Genomic DNA, 17,474 nt, shown 5'->3' with positions numbered 1-17,474 from the left:
ACGTGTTCCTCTTCGACTTACACTCACGAAGCCCCAAATGTGAGGAGATGATGGAGCGGTTTGGGATTGGCGTTTGTGGTTCTGGCGTAATCTGCAGGTGAATTTCTGCACTGGAAAGCGCTGGGTCTTTTTCCTTTTGGGTCGGTGGCGTGGCTGTACCGGGCTGGGTTTCTTTTCTGATTACCGTATGACACCCCTAGGTCTTTTTCTCCCTGCTTCCAACCTGAACTTTATTTGAAGTCAAGGCACGAACAATCGAACATTTTGCATCCCTCCGTGCCTTTTTTTTTTTTTTTTTTTTTTTTTTTTTTTTTTTTTTTTGCACCCGGCTGCTGCGTGAATAAACGTCCCCTCCATACCTCATACTTCTAAGTTCAAACAGGTCGAGTGTCGATGAAGTGATAGCGAGAGTTTTGAGGCCTATCTCTTATTAGCACCGAAATAAGTCCTGTCAAATGCTGACGCCAGGCCCTTGTTCATAAGTCATCAGGCTCCGCAATATACCTCTAGCCTCTCCTCTTGCAGAGGTTCTTGGGTTTTCCTGTCGTGAATTGCCGAGAGATTTACCTAGGGTATCAACAAGACGCTGATCCTCGAGGAAATTTACTTCGGGGCGATCGTGAGCATCTTGTCGTCCTAGTACGTGATGCTAGGTGTTCGAAAGAAGTACCCGAATCGTAACGGCCCTAGAAAATGTCCAGACCCGAGATCGCATGATTGGAATCGCTTAGAACCGACACAAGAAAGAGAGAAAAGGAACCAATGAGCACAAAGCCAGCTTCACTAAAGCGGCACAAGACGGACCCTGGAAACAGGAAAACCTGTAGTGCAACATTTTCTATCAAACCCAGACCCACCTCTAGATGTATTCAACTAGAGGTACATTCCTCTTCACCCAACCCTTCGACCCCTTCACCAACCTAAAAGAACCTGAAAATCGAATCCGACCCTCTCCTCCTCTTTAACCCACCATACCACTTGCAAAGCGGATACAGTATAGCCAACACCAAAAGCCAGAATCCAAAGAAAATCCACAAGTTATCTACTCCCACCGCCGGCTGGTCCGGGTTCCAAGGATCCGGGTGCGCAAGCACATGTCCAAACCAGTGCCTCACGGGTTTAGCCAGCGCAAACTGCAGCGTCAAATGGCCGACAAAGAAAAACAAGGCTGATGTGCCAAACACCAAGAGGGGTTCAAAGATGATGGTGGCAAGACGCGGGGGAATGATGCTGAAAAAGGCAAAAAGAAAGAGGTTGCCCGCCATGGTAAAAGCCCAGAAGGCCACGTCAGGCGGGTATTTGATCAGGTAGATGAAGGACCGCCAGGAGGCGAGGTACTGGTTGTCGGGGGCGTCGGGCCTTTCGTGCTCGGGCATATGGAGGCACCCTTCAGAAAGGTTTCCGGCGTTGAGGAAGCGCGTGCCCACAAAGACGATGGTAAAGACAATGCCGGCGAGGAGGTTGCCAATGGCGATGGCCTTGGTGCTCCACGAGCGGGCGAGGATGATGCGGCCGGCTACGAGACCGAGGATGGCGAATGAAATCCAGGCCAGTGGGGGGAAGACGGAAATGATGCGCCACTCTGTATCAAAGACCCGGTAGAACCAGATGCGAGCCCAGATGGTGTCGGGGAGCTTTTGCACGGGTTCGACGCCGCAGTGGCCGTTGGTGGGACTGAGCCAGATGTTCCACCAAATGGTCACGACTGCGAGGGCTGAGAGCACCACATTGTGGATGTGCCAGGAGATGTCCGCGGCACGAATGATGGCCCTGTCGGGGGCGATATCCTCTACCCCTCGGCGGTTAGCCAGCAGCGGTTCGGTGGCATCGTCTTCCTTTTTCTCCGGGAGCACCTTGAGGATGATGAAGGCGAGCATCTTCTCCGTCTTGGCGGTCACAAGCCAGATCAATCCCGAGAGGAGATAGTCGACAGCCAAGGCAAACAAGACGATATTAAGGAACCAGGTATCTCCCAAGGTGATGCCCAAGCCTATGACGATCATGACAAGGGTCAAGACGACTGCTCTCGTGAAGAAATGCCAGGCCATGCGACTTGTGGACCAGCCTAGGTTGGTTCGAGACCGACCAAAGTAGACGATGCCCATACCGAGAAGGAACGTAAAGCCCGGGGCGCATAGATGGGTCAGCACCCGAATATGGTGAGCAATCGGGCGATTCCACTCGTGAACGGGGATCGAGTCGTTTTCGCCCTGAGGAGCAGTCCCATGGTCCCATGACTGCAGGACCATGGAGTTGTGATCGAGAGCCATGAGGACCATCAACAATCCTCGCAGGAGGTCGGGCGCAAGGGCGCGGGCGGTGGACTTGTGATGGCCATCATGGCCGGTCCTAAGCGTATGGGGGAAGGAGCCATAACCATAACCGTAGGTGCCATGCTGATGATTGGATTGGGACTCCAGAGCAGATGATTGTCCGTTCTGGGCATGCCACTCTTCGTCCGGGATCGGTTCGTGGTCGAGAACCTGGAGGTCGGAGGATGCGTCGTAGGCATCAGCCGCAAACGAGGTTTCCTGGACAGCAGAGTCCGGCTGCTCGGGAATGTCGACCTGGCACGCCTGCGCCGGCCGGTTGCTATCGGGTGGTTCTTGCGTCTTCATGACTGCAAGCTGTCTCCTTTGCCGTTACCAGACCTTGCACGGGAGAGTTGAAGCAGCGTCCGGACAGGCAATGAAAGCAGATGCAGCAGTTGGGTGATGTTGGGTGGTTGGACTTGTTGAGTTTAGGTTGTAAAAACCCAAAGCGGAAGGATTTGAGATGTCAAATGTGGAGTGCGCGTCGTTGGTTGCCGATGAGGTCACTCCGCTTTAAACAGACAGTGTTTGCTGTCCTTGTGCTGGGGCCGCCGCATGACTCCTTGCCGCTGGGGCCTATCACCTTCGTCGAGGCGCTGTCTTACACTGTCATTTTAGCAGATTTCCTCTTTGCTGTGTATGCGTTGTTCCAAGCCCACCGATTTGTGGGGCCAAAAGAGGAGGTACGCCCCACCATCCATGTCTCAGGGCACAGGAGAGATCAAGCCCTTCATCCCGAATCATTTTTAGGGGAGCAAAATGCTCTCACCTTACAATTTTCGAAGATATCACATACAGCAAGCAAGGCAGTGAAAGACACCTGCGGTTTTCTGGCAGGTACCTATGTTCCTTCATTCAACGTTGTAACGAACCGCGACTGATTTATAGCAGCTGTTAACTCCGGTGCGGTTGGGCCAATAGCGATCGATTGTGGGGCAGATCCTCTGTAAATCCGGGGTGTAACTTGGAGTTTCGGGATCATCCTTCCATCTCATTGTTTAACAAACGTCCAAATACCCTATGGGACACTCGAAAAACATATACGCAAAAGACAGCCTGACACGAAAAATCACCATTGTATATTCTTTGCGGTGATTAAGCCTTCAGTTTTTTGTTCTTCATACCTATCAGGATATGTCTTGTGTTGAGAAAGGTACAAGTACAATGGCAGCTGCTCCCCATGATGTTACCAGGTACTGCAGCCCAAGAATTCGTGCGCAGGGCCGGTGGAGATTGAAAGGACGGTGTTGATGTTGCAGCAGTCGATGGTGCATGGGTGGCTGTTGTGAAGAACGCTGGATGCAGAGGAGGCGATCCAGTTTGCCAAGTCGTATGGGATCAAGTGCTTCGTTAAGAAGTTCCCGCTGGAAGAGGCGGACACGGCGTTTGAGCTGATGAAGGCGGGCAAGCCGAAGTATACCTGGGCACGTGTTGGTTACCTCTATGTAGTAGAAGCATTAAGACCAGACGTTTGAGTCGATTTCAGAGTCAGCTCTATAGATTGAGCGTACCTATGTTACTCCGTCTTTGTTCCCGGTTGCTATGGCTGTGCGTGCATGGGCAGATGCGTGGCACTGAGGGATCGACTAGACATCCGTCTAGCTTTTGGGACTACACTTACGCTGCAAAGCTTAGTCGCTAATGCTGATGATAGAAATCTAGAACCTGAAAGTACCTAGAGGTAGTCGAATGGGCCACTTACTTCAACATGGCCTGTGGTCAAGCGGCTTTTTGTTGCCGTGAACCTTGAGAGGGTATTGTAAAAGGGCAAGGTAAATAAAGGGAGATTTAAAGCTCTGTTACATCGTAGTACAAATACCGTGTAGGTAAGGATGGTGCACGCGGAGTAGATGCCCAGGTTGTCTTCGAAAAGTAGAGGTAGGTCAAGTGATTAAAATAACTAACGATTGTATTCAAAAGATCATCTGAACACATAATATTCGAGGGTATATAATCGGCAAATGGGTATATCGGAGGAGTGTGCATAGATAACCAAGAAAAACTAGTATGTGTACCGGAATCCGGCCTGCAAAGTCCAGGTTAGCTTCACTCACAGTTACTGGAAAGACCACACTATCGGCTTACGGTTCTTTCAACGGCTCCATTCGTGCGCGCAGCCCGGTTGTTCCGGAAGTAGAAGTATATTGTAAGAGTACCAACGAGTGAGATCATCAAGATGTGAGACCTAAAGGTATCTCTAGCGGTCAGTCTAGGCAGCAGCAAAAGGCGATGAGTTGAGATGATGTTTACCCTATCGACACCCAGACAGCAGTGGTATATCTCGGAGCTTCGACATTGCGGACGATGTAGCTGCCAGCAATACCGCCAGCACCGTTAAACATGGTGCACGCGGCAGCGGTAAACACTCGCTTCCATTGTCTAAGACAGAGTCAGCAAAGCGCCTGGCAACAAATCCAATACGATGGAATGCAAACTTACCCGACCACATTGTTGGCCTGGTAGGCAGTCAAAGCTGCCCAGTTAGCTACGTATGCTCCCGTGGCGAGGAACACTCCAAAGTAGCGAGCCCTGGAATTCTCGGCAAACCCAAGGATAGCAAAGCCCGTTATCATGCAAAGGGCATTGAAGGTGATAATCGGGCCCCTGATCCGGAACCGATCAGCAACCAAAGACGACAAGATGACCGGGATGACTGCATAGTAGTAGGGCGGAGCCGAGAGAATGATTGCCTGGTCGGGCGAATAGCCTAGGCCATTCTCCAAGATAATGGGGACAAAGTACGCCAGAGCTGTCGAGACGACGTTCTGCATGAAGAAGAGGCAGGCAAACACCCAGATTTTGAAGTCCTTGGCATGAACAACAACGGCCCTCAAGCTGAGCTTTTGGGCAATGAGATCTCCGCGATCTTTTTCGATGCGGCGCGAGGCAATGTCAGCTTCTTCCGGCGTCAGGAACCAGAAGCTCTTGTGCGAATTCTCCGGGAAGTCAACGATCCACCAGTACGTCGCGATGCCGAGCACGCATGTGCACAGGCCTTGCACAATGAACATCCATCGCCATCCCTCGAGGCCTGCGCCGCCATTACGCTGCTGGAGGCCATAGTTGACCAGGCTTCCGGTGGCAAGGATGATGACCTCGCCGCTCTGCATGAAAGCAAAACGGACTTGCTGTTCGCGACGTGGATACCAACAGCTGATAAGGTAGGAGAGGCCGGGGTAGATGCTCGAAGTAGTGGCGCCAAGAAGGACGCGGAGGGCGATCATCTGCTTCCAGTCCTTGACGAATCCGGTCGAGAGGGTGATGATGCCAAACGAGAATGTTACAAGGCTGAACCAGATACGGGGACCGAAAGTGCGCACGGCAATGGTCGAAGGAAGCTGGAAGATAATGCTCGCTACGGTGAAGATGAAGATGGAGACGGAAAAGCGATTGCCTTGGTCAAGTCCCAAATCCGATAGCATCGATGTGACAGCGGCGCTCGAGAGAACATTGCTGTCGAGGAGGTTGAGGCTGCATAGGATTCCTGCGATGGTGCAAAGGCGAAAATCTACCTTGCGGCGGATATGCCGTTCCTGGGCATCTGAGAAGCCGGTGACTTGGGAGTCAGGGAAGTCATCCTGGCGCAAGTTGACATTTTCAACTTCGTCTTCAATGCGGGTATCGATTCCTGGTTGCTTCGTGCTTCGGCTGCCTACACTATTTGGTTTTGAAGTATTCGAGTTGCTGATATCAAGCGAATGGGAGTTCCTCAGTCTGGAATCGGGTTGCGGTGGGGGTTGAGATGGCGCCCTGCCCTCGATGGCAGGGGTGCTAGACGATATCATGGCCAGCTACCTACCCCGTAAGCCTTGTGAGCGAGATAGAGATACAGCTACCTAGGAAGGCGGTGTCATTAGGGAGGTAGAGCTAGATATTAGAGCAATCAAGGTCCTGATAACACACACACAAAAAAAAAGAAGAAGAAAAAAAGAGGGAAAAAAAATAACACCATTGCATTGGGAGCGTTCGAGTCTTTGACGTGACCATGATTTGCAATTGCTTGCAAATGCTTGACGTTGCAACTAGATCGGAAGTTCTAGAATGACCCACCACTAGGTCCATGAAGGGAAGGAAGCAGCCGTCGGGTGGAAGCTCTGTCGCTATTCCCTTTCAAGTCTTTGGTCTCCTCCGGCAGGCGGGAAACTTTGGCTGTTTGGTCTTGGGAGAGAGCGAGCCATCGCTGGATTTTCGGTTGTGCAACGCCGGTCACAGAGAGACATATTGCCCAATGAGGGTGGAATATACTTCAATCACAGTTCAAATCGGTGGGGTTCCGAGGGCGCCAAAAGTTCGCCCAGATTGCGACATTGCTACATTGCGATATCGCGCCCACCGTGCCGCCTCGGCGGTTTTGCTGCTGTCGAGAAATGTCGGCCGAACCCTCTCTCACTTTTCTCCGGCTGGTCTCACATCTGTCGAGAGACACAAGGCCGATCATTCAGCCGCAAAGCATCCGAAAAGCAACTTTCGTTGTGTCCTGGAATTAGATTCAACCCTTGTAGCATTTCTTTTTCGGCGGTGGTTTTCTTTTTTCTTTTTCTTTTTTTTTTTCGTAATGTCTCGCTTGATCGGTTTCGCAATTCCGCGTCTCGCATCGATGGCGTTCTTCAATAATGCATCTGATGTGCATCCACCCAGATTGCGAGCTGCTCTTTCCCCGCGCTTTTTGGAGAAGCTTTTACCCCAACAGGACTCAGATCCATAGCAGCTGTGGACCAATCGTCGGGGCTGGATTGAGAGGCGCTTCCTTTTTTTCACATGTCTCCTCCTTCATCGTGTTCATGACGGACATTACATCCCGTCGACCATGTCGCCCAAGCAGGGGAATTCTGTCCGCTGTTCGAGCTCGAATTTCTGTTTACCCATTCATTTTCCATCGTTCTTCGCGATGCCAGCGCCGAGTCTCATAAGCCGGCGGGTACTCTTTGGGACAGCAGGCGCTAGTCAATAGCACTCGACCCTTGCCGGTATTTGACTGTGAATGAGCACTACGCGTGGGAACAAGGAGCGTTACATACGGGCAGGAATTGGGGTACGTATAGGTTCCATCGATCTGGTGTACGCGGATGCCATCACAGGATATGAACCGACTCGTGCCTCCGACCCAACCCTAACCCTTTCCTGTGTCCAGCTCGCGCTCGAATATGCCTTGCCTACCTCTACCCCGAGAGACACTCACTTGTGTTAGCCTTCCTGAGCAAGGGTTTTGTATCAAACGCTTGTAGATCATTTGATAACGACCTGTCCCATCGTTCGATTTTAGATGGAGCATCATATCTCGATTTGTTGTCTCACAAGCTTCCTCGTCCTGACAGATATAGAACCAGAACGAGACATGTCAGCGCTAAGATGGAGAGGTAGCTCTGAGCTCGGACATGAAGCTGAGAAAGGCTATGAACCCGATCGAAAAACTCGCTCAATCGCTACAAGAACTCTTTTATTCCGTGGACGTGTTATTCCGGTCATTCAAGGAGTTTCAACCTTTGGCTCCACTCTCCCCAGAATGGAGTACCCCATGACTTTGGCCGTGGCGGTCTAATCTGAAACACCGCAAATATCACACAAATCGTCAAGCATTTGTTTGCATGCCGCCATATAAACCAGCAGGTCGTCAACACTTCTCCCAAAAAGGGGGACATAGAATGCCTACCTCTAGGTATGTAGGTAACCGGCCACATTTCCCTGACGATTCTCCATCGTACGATACCATCGTAATACTTCACAGACCGCTCCGGTAGAAGGGAAGAGCTGCCGCCAAACCCTACGTCGTTCCAAGTATGTGGCCGGTCCGTTGGTCACACGTCAGTGGAAACGCCGTGAACTTGCGCGATATACTCGGTAGAGGTAGTAAGTAGAGGTAATACGGAACTCATTATAGGTACCCAGACCACTTGGCCTCCGATGTCCAGTCCTTCAGTGTCCAGTCTGAGCCCGCCATTGAGACCGGGATAGGACTTATATGTCTCATCCCCGGAGCGTAAACCCGAAGTAGGTAGGGCTGTCAATTTTTAGATTCAGGGTTCAAGAGCGTACCTGCACATCTGTCATCCGTGCAGGGACAGGATAGATCTCGACAGATTCTGACGGCCGCACCCCCGAAGCGGTAACCGAACTTCCCAGTTTGGTATCCATACCTCTACCCATTGGACGCCAGGTGGTTCCAAGAAAAAACTGGTACACATGGGCTCACCAAACGACAGTCGTCGTGTGTGGACTGTGTTTCGTTTGAACCCACCTGGACGCTTTAAAAGGTGTTCGTCTCCGATGTCTCGGGAGCAACCTCTCCCGACACCGGTGCATGGCGATGTTAACAATCGTCGACAGATGACAGTTAAGGAGGTGTTTCAGACTTCAACAACAACTGACGTTGGGACCACAATCTGATTCGCCCAAGCTACACCGCGCTTCCCAGTGGGCCCGCCAAGACCTGGTGGCTTCAGTAGCCTCATTATTGTTGAACGTTAACAAGCCACAGGAAAGCTTGCACGTCTCTCTCTCAGGGATCCCAGAAGATCCTCAGGGGCTTGAACAGCCTGTAGGTAAGATCTCACGTACACGTGTGTAGTGACGTAAAAAGAAAGCGAGTGGTAACTGCTCGGGTCTTTCCGAGCACTCGAGATGTTGATGTGCGATGTCGATATTCGTGGTGCATGTCAGATCGAGCTAGGAAGGTGTGTTCGGTGTCTGCTGGCACAACTCGGCCCACAATGCTTTCCAAAATCGCACCGTATCTCCCCTGATGCCCGGCACACGCCAGTTATCGATAAAACGCGTCTTCTTTGCCCCTGCCTGTCTCTCACCTATCGTAGTTTCTCGTGCTGAGGATAGCTGAACATTGGGGCAAAATACAATGTCTTCGGACAAGAAAGAGAACAGGGAATTCAACCCTCCTGTTAGCCCAAGGCCAAGGTAAGAACAACGACTCATTGTTTCTCTCCAAATGTCTACATACAGCAAAACTTGAATCTATTCGTGGCGAGCGATAAAGAATCAGATGCTGTTAAAATTGCCAAAAAAAAAAAAAAAAAAAAAAAAAAAAAAAAAAAAAAAAAAAAAAAAGTGGTCGAGGAGCCCTCTGTACCAAGTATCAAGCTAACGAGCTTTCCAGCAGAAGATTCAAGAAGCGTAAGAACATTCAGGATTCGTCCCGAATGCTCCGTGTAGTATGTACATAGTGTACATAGTATGGAAATTGGTGGCAATGTTACCTATGATCGGCGGTAAGGAGAAACTGATGTTGACGTGAGACAGCGGTGGAAAAACGTACGAATTTTGGTGCGTAAGGAGCAAAGCCTCTGTTACATATAGCCCCACGTGTCGGCGTTGTCGCGATAAAGCTTCCCGACCGATCGGTCTGATCGATGGTAAGATAGAAGTCCATTGGCGGTTCCCCTTGTGAATAGGGCAACGCGTCGGTAGAAGGCCATGGAAGGATCTGAAAACAAGGCCATGGACTCCGGTCACTTGTGGCTGATAGGTTGGTGCTGCGCCGAGTCTGACGAACAAATCTTTAACGTCTTGTCCTGTCGATGGGGTTAATGATGATTATAATCTAGCCTGTGATTATACTCATGCAGGGGGGGGATGGACATGGAGCAGGATTTGCTCCGCGGTGCCCCTGTCCCCGTTTGTAACTTACAGTAGACCACCATCAAGCGGAAGGAAGTCCGAGAACGTCCCGCGAAAGCGGCGCCAATACAAGTAGTGTCCTCGGGCGGGCAAAGTTCACTCAGACGTCTCCTCACACAATTCATGTCTACTCAGCGAGCTGGACTCTGTCTCGGAAGCAGTCAGGGCGAGCTGTGATTAGGCGCTATGGAGAAGTTCCCATGATTGGAATTTGGCGCATAAAATTGTACCGGCTCTCACACGTAGGTGTTTGGACATGGATGGGATAAAACTCGGCAAGATCTTGAGATGGCAGCCCAATTTGCGTGCGGGGGTGATTTGGGTACTAATCGGAGATGATCACGCAAACGTCGAAATACAGTGTAGGTAGTATGGGCTAGCGCCAGGTATCATGCCTGCCATCACTTTGACCTACCAAGGGCACCGACTGACCTTGCAGTTGTGACCGATGGCAGACATAAATTAGGCCAAACCATGCGTGAACAGATCAGCCTTCTGCTAGAGTACCATCCGAAGTAGAAAGTTTAAGGTTATAAGATCCATAAATCGTGACCACGAGGATCGGTAATCCGTGAACGCTTGGTTCATCCGTTCAACGGGAGCCGACAGGACCACCGGCATTGACTATTTTCGGAGACCGTCCCCGGAATATACATATAAAGCTCTGTTCGTGTCGTGTAACAGAACGTCCACCGCCAGACTAACTTTCTTCTCGTAAAATTCAGAAGAAGGAGAGACAACCGACTGAGTCGTTGACTAGTCAAGGACTTTGCGTATGAAGACGGAACTTGCACGATATATGAAAGCAGGCTGTAATGGCGTAAATAGGTAGTGCCATAGAAGGCCCAAAGAAAAGAAAAAAAGAAGAAAAAAAAAAGAAGAAGCTTACCATGAATAGTCGAGACGGTGTAGAGTACGGGGTCTGGGTTCCATAGCATCTGACCGGGTATGTCGGCTCGCCCGTTACCAGTGTGATCTGCAGATTACACAGTGCTAGTGTCATTCTTTCTTAATTGGCCAGGTGTTGTTCTGCCTTGCCTAGCAAACCTATTGCCACGGACTGAACTCCGTGGAAAGAAGCAGTAGTCAGGTCTGTTGATGTTGGGATAGTCACACCATACCTCTTCAGTAATAATTTTGACGAAGGTTAAAAATGAAAGAAAAAGAAATAGGAAAATCTGGCTATCTGTAGCGCTTGCTTTACCAGTCTGCTTACATCGATTAGTATAGGCCGTGCATAATGATGCTAGGTTGGCAACGGTGACGATTTGGGCAAGTAGACCAGACGATCCTTCCTAGTATTGGTGGCACGTCAACCATTTGTAGCTTCTTGGCCCTTTTCCATGAATTTCGAATGCCCAAGGGATACGCCTGGGAGTCAATCATGCCAGTAGTTGTGCAAAGATGATAGATGTTCGGAATACTGCGTTGGCAGGGAGGCATGGGAGGGCGGGCGAGGGCATGGGATGATTATCCGTTGGTTGAGTCCCCATTCCCACCAGTAGGATTACGCTTCTAGCGAACTCTGAAACAAATGTCGAGGAGCATAGCGTATAGATCAATGCTAGTTTGATTGTTAGCTCGAGACTTGCGACGTCCTCAGACGAGGGAAAAGACAAGGATTCCGGAGCTTCCATTGACCCAAATCACTCCAAAGCCAGGCGATTGTGTCCCGCCACACGCAACCAAAACTTGACACCATTTACTGCGTACAGCGGGCAATGGCGAACTGGATGCTATTTACGCCAGTAGTCTCGCCTAGCCACCCTGAAAGTGGTTTATAAGCCCTGCAAGTACCGCGCTAGCAATCAAACCAGGGGTGAATTGTATAGGACCAGACAACATGCTATAATAAGCATTTGGGTGGTGCCCTTGAGAAGGTTTGACCCCTGAAAAGACGATCTCAACTCCTGACTTTCACACACGAGGCTCGGGCCGTGAAGCAGGGCTTTTGTAGGCCGAGCACTAGAAGGCGAAGAGGAATCGAAATCTGGTCTTGTCTCGATGTTTGTTTTCAGGGGACTCTGCCGCTGAAGAAAGGGGGAAGTCTCCGTGCCTCGGTGTCTGTGCCTTTTGTCGAGTCGACAAATCAACAGTCGGACAAGGTGTCAAGAATGGGCGAAGGGCCACACAGTGGGCAGGTCAGTAAAGAGAAACAGGGTCCCCGCCGATCATGACATAATAATCAGGCGTGAAGACGGGAAAGAAAATCCCAGTGGGGTGGGACCAATACAGAGGTTGAACCAGTGAGGTTCATGAGTCGGTGTCGGCAGCCACCCCATTTGACTTTTCCCCCGAGAGATTTTGGAGGGGTTCTGGCGCCGAGTTACACAGTACGTATCTGCGTTTCGACTTGCATTTTGGCTGCCAGATCTTTCGAATGCTGCAATTTCGACTGAGGTTGGAGCAACCCAAGAGCAAGCAATTCGTGAGGTGCGGACCGGTAGCATGCCTTCTCTTTATGTCTTTGTATTGCCTGGCTCATATGGCTCTTTTGTCGTTCCTTGTAGTTCGTTTCTTCGAAGCAAGCAGGCTTATTCCGGTGTATCGACTCGGGGTCTGTTGGCGGTCGGACGTGATCGGACGTGGGAAGATAAGGAAGAGCCTGAAGCTGTCAGTCGAGCCATTGAGAAAACAGAAGACATGGACAAGCCGGCGGTGGAAGAAAGGGCGCTGATTTTAATGTTCCCGAGCCTTATCGCGTGGTTTGGGGTTCGGGCTCACGGGAAGATGGCCTGGTGAACTAACCGCCTTAAGAGTAGTTCAAGGGAGTTTTATCTCCATTGGCAGCACTTTGCGCAAACCACAAGGGCAGGTGGCCTGCAGAATCTGCGCTTTGCTGATATCTTGATTATTTTGTTTGATTGGGTGTAACACCGTGCCATGTCGTTATGTGATGCACTACTACTACCCGTAAGTTTAGGGTAGACAGTTCTCCGGGAAGCCCGTAACGAAAAACAAGATACATGTACCTACTTACTACCTACAAGAGGCTGCTGCAGAGCACCGAGGGTTTGTTGTACCTGTGTATATAATCGCGGACCGGGCCTGAGAGAAAACGCAGTGTAAGAGTGACACCGAGATAGGAAAGGACAAGGGACGGGCGGGGTCGAGGGAGAGGTCCGGATGATGGTTGGACGGACGGATATCAAACAGTGCAGCCATTTCATCATTGTGTGACCTGAGAAGGGGACAAAGCGGAACGTACAGTAAAAAGATGCCCTGTAAATACATACCTCTACGTACACTACCAGACCCAACAAATCCAAACCTCAGCACGTAGGCACAAATTAGCCCCTTACCTACTGTAAGCGTAAACGGGCACCTGGGACTTGGGCAAGGGAATCTGGTGCCCGGATTCGCAATTCTGTGATTCAGTGCAGGACTACTAATGGAATGTAAAAACCTATCAAGTGCAAAGACTATGACACTTTGCCCCATAATGCCCGAAATCTTTGCAATTATCTACAGGGCATATTATCTGTACACATCAGGTTCGTTGAAAGACTCCGATTGCCGCTGTTCGTTGCGACCCGTTCAGTCACAGCACCAGGCAACCAGGCCACTGTTGTGAGTGCCCGTTAAGTAGGTACTTCGTTAGTGAGTCTGACGCTGAGAAAATCCGTCGATTGCGGAGAAAAAACGAGCCAATCAAATTGGCACACTGTGGCGTCACCGATGCCGATCGGCAATCTGAGAAGCAGTGACCCAGTGCTCGTGTCAGTCGGAGGTCCCATTTTATTGGGAAGCCTAACCAGAAAGATGAGTGAACGACGACGACGCGACTTGCCGCTTGTGCCAATTTTGTTTCGGTTTCAACTTCTCCATCATTCGTTCTTTTTCACTATCCCAGCTTCCCCACCACGGGGCCGCCTGAGGTTTTCGAGCATGCAACCCAGATGTACACTAGTACCAGACCAGCTTCTTGTGAGACCCACACGTCCCTCCCTCATGGAGCCGAGATGTGGCTGCCGCCGCCGCTACCACCTGTTTGATACCTCGTGTACTGTACTGTGTAGGTACGCAATGACCATTACCTTTGCCTCTGTACCTGACTCCTGCGAGTGCCTCATCAACGCCGTTGCCGTAAGGGCATAATGAACATGTCATGGGATGATGCGAAATGCCAAATCGATCAGTTAATTCGATCCGATACTATCCCTGCATTGCCACTGCAAGAGTGCCTTTGGTTGCGCCCTCTCCCATCAGCTCGATCGGTACTTATCTGCTTGGACATCCGCCGCCAGGTCCAAATTGGTTGACAATGCATTCTGGAAGGTCTCCATGGAAGGAGTGACACTCCCTCCGTCACAAGACTATCGTAACTCCCCTTTTCGGAAAGCACCTCGCTCAACACTCCGGGCTCAGGGATTGGTGAAGGCGGGCCCTGCAACCAGGTGGGGACGGACGCTCAAAAGGGAAGGGGCGTGGAAGTCGGCCCAGAGGGGAAATGAGAAACAAATTTTGCAAAGTCGAAAGAGAAGGAAGGTCCTTGTGGTCCCGTCCAAGCCACGGCATCGTTGCGCCCAGGGGCCCGGGCTCCCCTCTTCCCAGGGCTCCCACGTTTACGTTCCACGTCCCTCCTCTTCCCTCACTTCGAACTTGGGAGGGGACAGCCCGGTGCCCACCGGGACAGCAAGCAGCCTCTGCCCGCTGGCTGGCACACGTTCCCTTGGCGACCACCACAATCACAAAACCCAAAATATCTGCACCTAAATCTCAGCCTCCCCACTGATGCGGTTCCCATAATTGATTGCTGCCTCTTCACCACCATTGCTTCATTCTCTTCTGTGGAACGGTGCAGAAGAAATAACCCTTTTTGTTTTCCATTTGCCAAAGTAGCAGTATACGAGTCGCCGCCTGTCGTCCTGCTCTACAGTGTCGGAGAGACCCCCAACTCGCTCGCTCGCGTACACGTAAAACACGCCGCATCTCCCCGTCTTTCACTTCCTCGGTTCAGCGCCCCAGGTTTTCTAAAGAAATAGACGACGCCGCACAGTGGGAGCACAGGCGCCCGGAAACAAAAACGCAAAGGAAAGGCGAGAAGGAAAAAGGTATGTTGGCGTACACTACCTATTTGCGTTGTGGTGCACCAGTGTCGCGGTGTGAGAGGGCTTGCCGCAGGCTTGCGGTGGTCGCTGCCAATCCTTTTATTTTATTTTTTTTGCTTGCCGTCGGGCTTGGCCCAGGGGGGGGGGGGGGCGCATCGTCAACCACAAAACTGCCATTCGATCTCTGAAATGCTGTGGTTTTTCCATCACTCCCTCCGGTCTCCGATCGACGAGCGGCTTGCCCCAGCGACCTAGCTGCCACAACACAGCTTCTCCAGTCGCTCTTGTGACCACACCGAACAGCAGCCCTTTGCAGCCAGTCAAAAAGCTCTCCCAAAGTTGGCAAGGCACAGCTCGCTGATCGCGGCAGAAAAACAGGTCCAAGGCCGTCTCCTGACCAGCCCCCGTCGACCACCCAGCAAGGGGTCCACTCGCCGCCTCCATTCCTCCTTTTGCTCCGTCTTTTCGCTGTCCACCTCACTCTCCAGACCCTCTGGCCTTTCAGGTCTGCATTTCGTCCCAGTCTGCGAATTTGAACCTGTTCAGTTCTTGTTCTGCCACCAAACCCACCAATTCCAGGGTTATCCCATCGACCCATCCCAGCATCCTGCCAGCATAATTTCGGACAACCGCAGAGAAGGGCAAAGAAGGTCAAAACCAAGCACCACGCGAGCCTCAGTCCAGGGTCCCAGCTCAGAAACACAAGAGCCTTCACATCACCGCGTAGCAGTCGGTGCTCGCTATCTCAAGGGTTGGTACACCATCTTCAAGTCTTTCAACCTGTCATATTATCCCGCACACCCACCAACCTACCCACCAGCTGGCAACCTCTTTGCCTGCCCATACCATATTTCGTCTTTCATTGCGCGAACGTAGCACTGCACTGCACTGCACCGCGACCCTCTCAGGCCCGGCGCTCACACTACGCCTTCTCTAGCTTCCTCGTCTACACCTCTCCGCAAACGTCTTGGCCAAAACAAACGACTAGGGTCTTTTTCATCACTACACCACTTCCCCCGACTTTTGCCTATTACCTATACAGAAAAAAAAGTAGAGGGTAGGGTACGTTTCGATATCCTGACGTCGTCGGTTCTGCTTCGGCCTAGCCCGTCCTCTGCAAAAGGCAACCCTCGACCACTTAGCCCACGGGCCCACGACCCACGTTTTAGCTTCCTCGCTGCTGCCCCGTGCAGCCTTTTCCAGTTTCCCCCCTCCCCCCTTTTTTGGGTGCCTACGATCGCTTGCTCGCTCGGAAAAAAAGCGCCTTTGCCCCTTGAACACTCTATCTTTGCGACACCATTCGCATCCACAACAGTCCATTTTGGCTAGGACACACGGGACGACACGTTGGTGGCAAAAAAATAAAAAGAAAAATAGATACCGCCTTACCAAGAGGACGGACGCAAGAGGGAATCGCTCCACAGGCGGACACTTTCGTCCCATCCATACCGACACACCTCTCCTGTGACCCTTTCCGGTCGCAGCGATATCACGACTATATCAGGACTATTGCCCGCCGTGGACTCGTAATTGACAATGATGGAGGACAATCACATGGGCAAGGTCTCCGGCATGGAGTGGTCAGATTCATCATCCGGGGCGTCCGACGATCAGCAACATGACCAGCAAGAGCAGCCAGTCATCCATGCTCCAGTCCCGGTACGACCACGATTGCCGAGCCGAAAGAGCAGTGGGACCATGATCGTACCGCGCGACTCTATTGAGGTTGGCCCGGTCGAGATGACGCTTGGGCCTGACGACGTGAGGGCCATGAGCCCGAGGAGAACGAGCCAGGACCTCGAAATGCTGAGCAAGGAAGCAAGAGAAGAGTTGCAAAGGTGAGTTCTTCCTGCCAATGACCGCTGCCGATGACGGCGCTCTCACAGTCATGGATGGTAGGTATGCTAACTGTGAATGACAGGCACGCCAAGGCGCTTCAGGACTCGCTGTTGGCCCTCTTCCACCGTATCGAGGCTGTCAAAGAGGAACACAACAAGCTCGACAACAATAACAAGTTTCTGCAAAAGTACATTGGCGATCTTATGAGCACTAGCAAGATCACAGCGCCCAGCAGCCGACCCAAGAAATGAAAGACGTCGAGCATCTTTACCTACGTTTGTTTAGCTGGGATGACGAACAATGTTCGACACGAAGCACATGGCTTCCTTAAAAAGAACGGACCTAATTCAGGCTATGATGCCTTACGACATGATCCGACTCGAATTTGCCAGCAGGGGGGCTATATGGAAAAGCGGCGAGCGTTTATACCGACTTGGTGGATCTCAACAACGCGGAATCTTTTGGGCATTTTCTCGGAGTGTATCTTCAGAAAGAGACGGTTCCGTTGTGCCTGCATAAGCACTCGATTCAAGACGGCACGCGTCGGTTCTTTCCCGACTCGGGTTTTTTTTCTCCGACGACGCAAACGGCTCAGGGTCTGGATGACGTCTGCACGGCTTTGACCGTGGAGCATTCGGATCCC

General features: G+C 51.4%; 3 protein-coding genes across 3 annotated transcripts; 1 reads left to right on the top strand and 2 right to left on the bottom strand.

Moving 5' to 3' along the window:
- Positions 1-920: 920 nt before the first annotated feature.
- Positions 921-2,618, bottom strand: B0T23DRAFT_311666 (uncharacterized protein; the record flags this gene model as incomplete). The annotated part of the gene is made up of 1 exon (XM_062834650.1): positions 921-2,618. One exon carries the CDS (start codon positions 2,616-2,618, stop codon positions 921-923), a length of 1,698 nt encoding a protein of 565 aa, XP_062695665.1.
- Positions 2,619-4,314: 1,696 nt separating this feature from the next.
- B0T23DRAFT_426519 (major facilitator superfamily domain-containing protein) lies at positions 4,315-6,097 on the bottom strand (the record flags this gene model as incomplete). Its single annotated transcript, XM_062839992.1, has 4 exons — positions 4,315-4,338; positions 4,398-4,497; positions 4,563-4,691; positions 4,752-6,097. 4 exons carry the CDS (start codon positions 6,095-6,097, stop codon positions 4,315-4,317), a joined length of 1,599 nt encoding a protein of 532 aa, XP_062695664.1.
- Positions 6,098-16,528: 10,431 nt separating this feature from the next.
- Positions 16,529-17,082, top strand: B0T23DRAFT_393652 (uncharacterized protein; the record flags this gene model as incomplete). The annotated part of the gene is made up of 2 exons (XM_062838091.1): positions 16,529-16,830; positions 16,914-17,082. 2 exons carry the CDS (start codon positions 16,529-16,531, stop codon positions 17,080-17,082), a joined length of 471 nt encoding a protein of 156 aa, XP_062695663.1.
- Positions 17,083-17,474: the final 392 nt, after the last annotated feature.

Source organism: Neurospora hispaniola, assembly GCF_033458365.1.
Source record: "Neurospora hispaniola strain FGSC 10403 chromosome Unknown B0T23scaffold_2, whole genome shotgun sequence".
Classification (NCBI taxonomy): Eukaryota; Fungi; Ascomycota; class Sordariomycetes; order Sordariales; family Sordariaceae; genus Neurospora; species Neurospora hispaniola.
The sequence above is the reverse complement of the archived record's forward strand: the minus strand, read 5'-3'. Positions and strand labels throughout refer to the sequence as shown.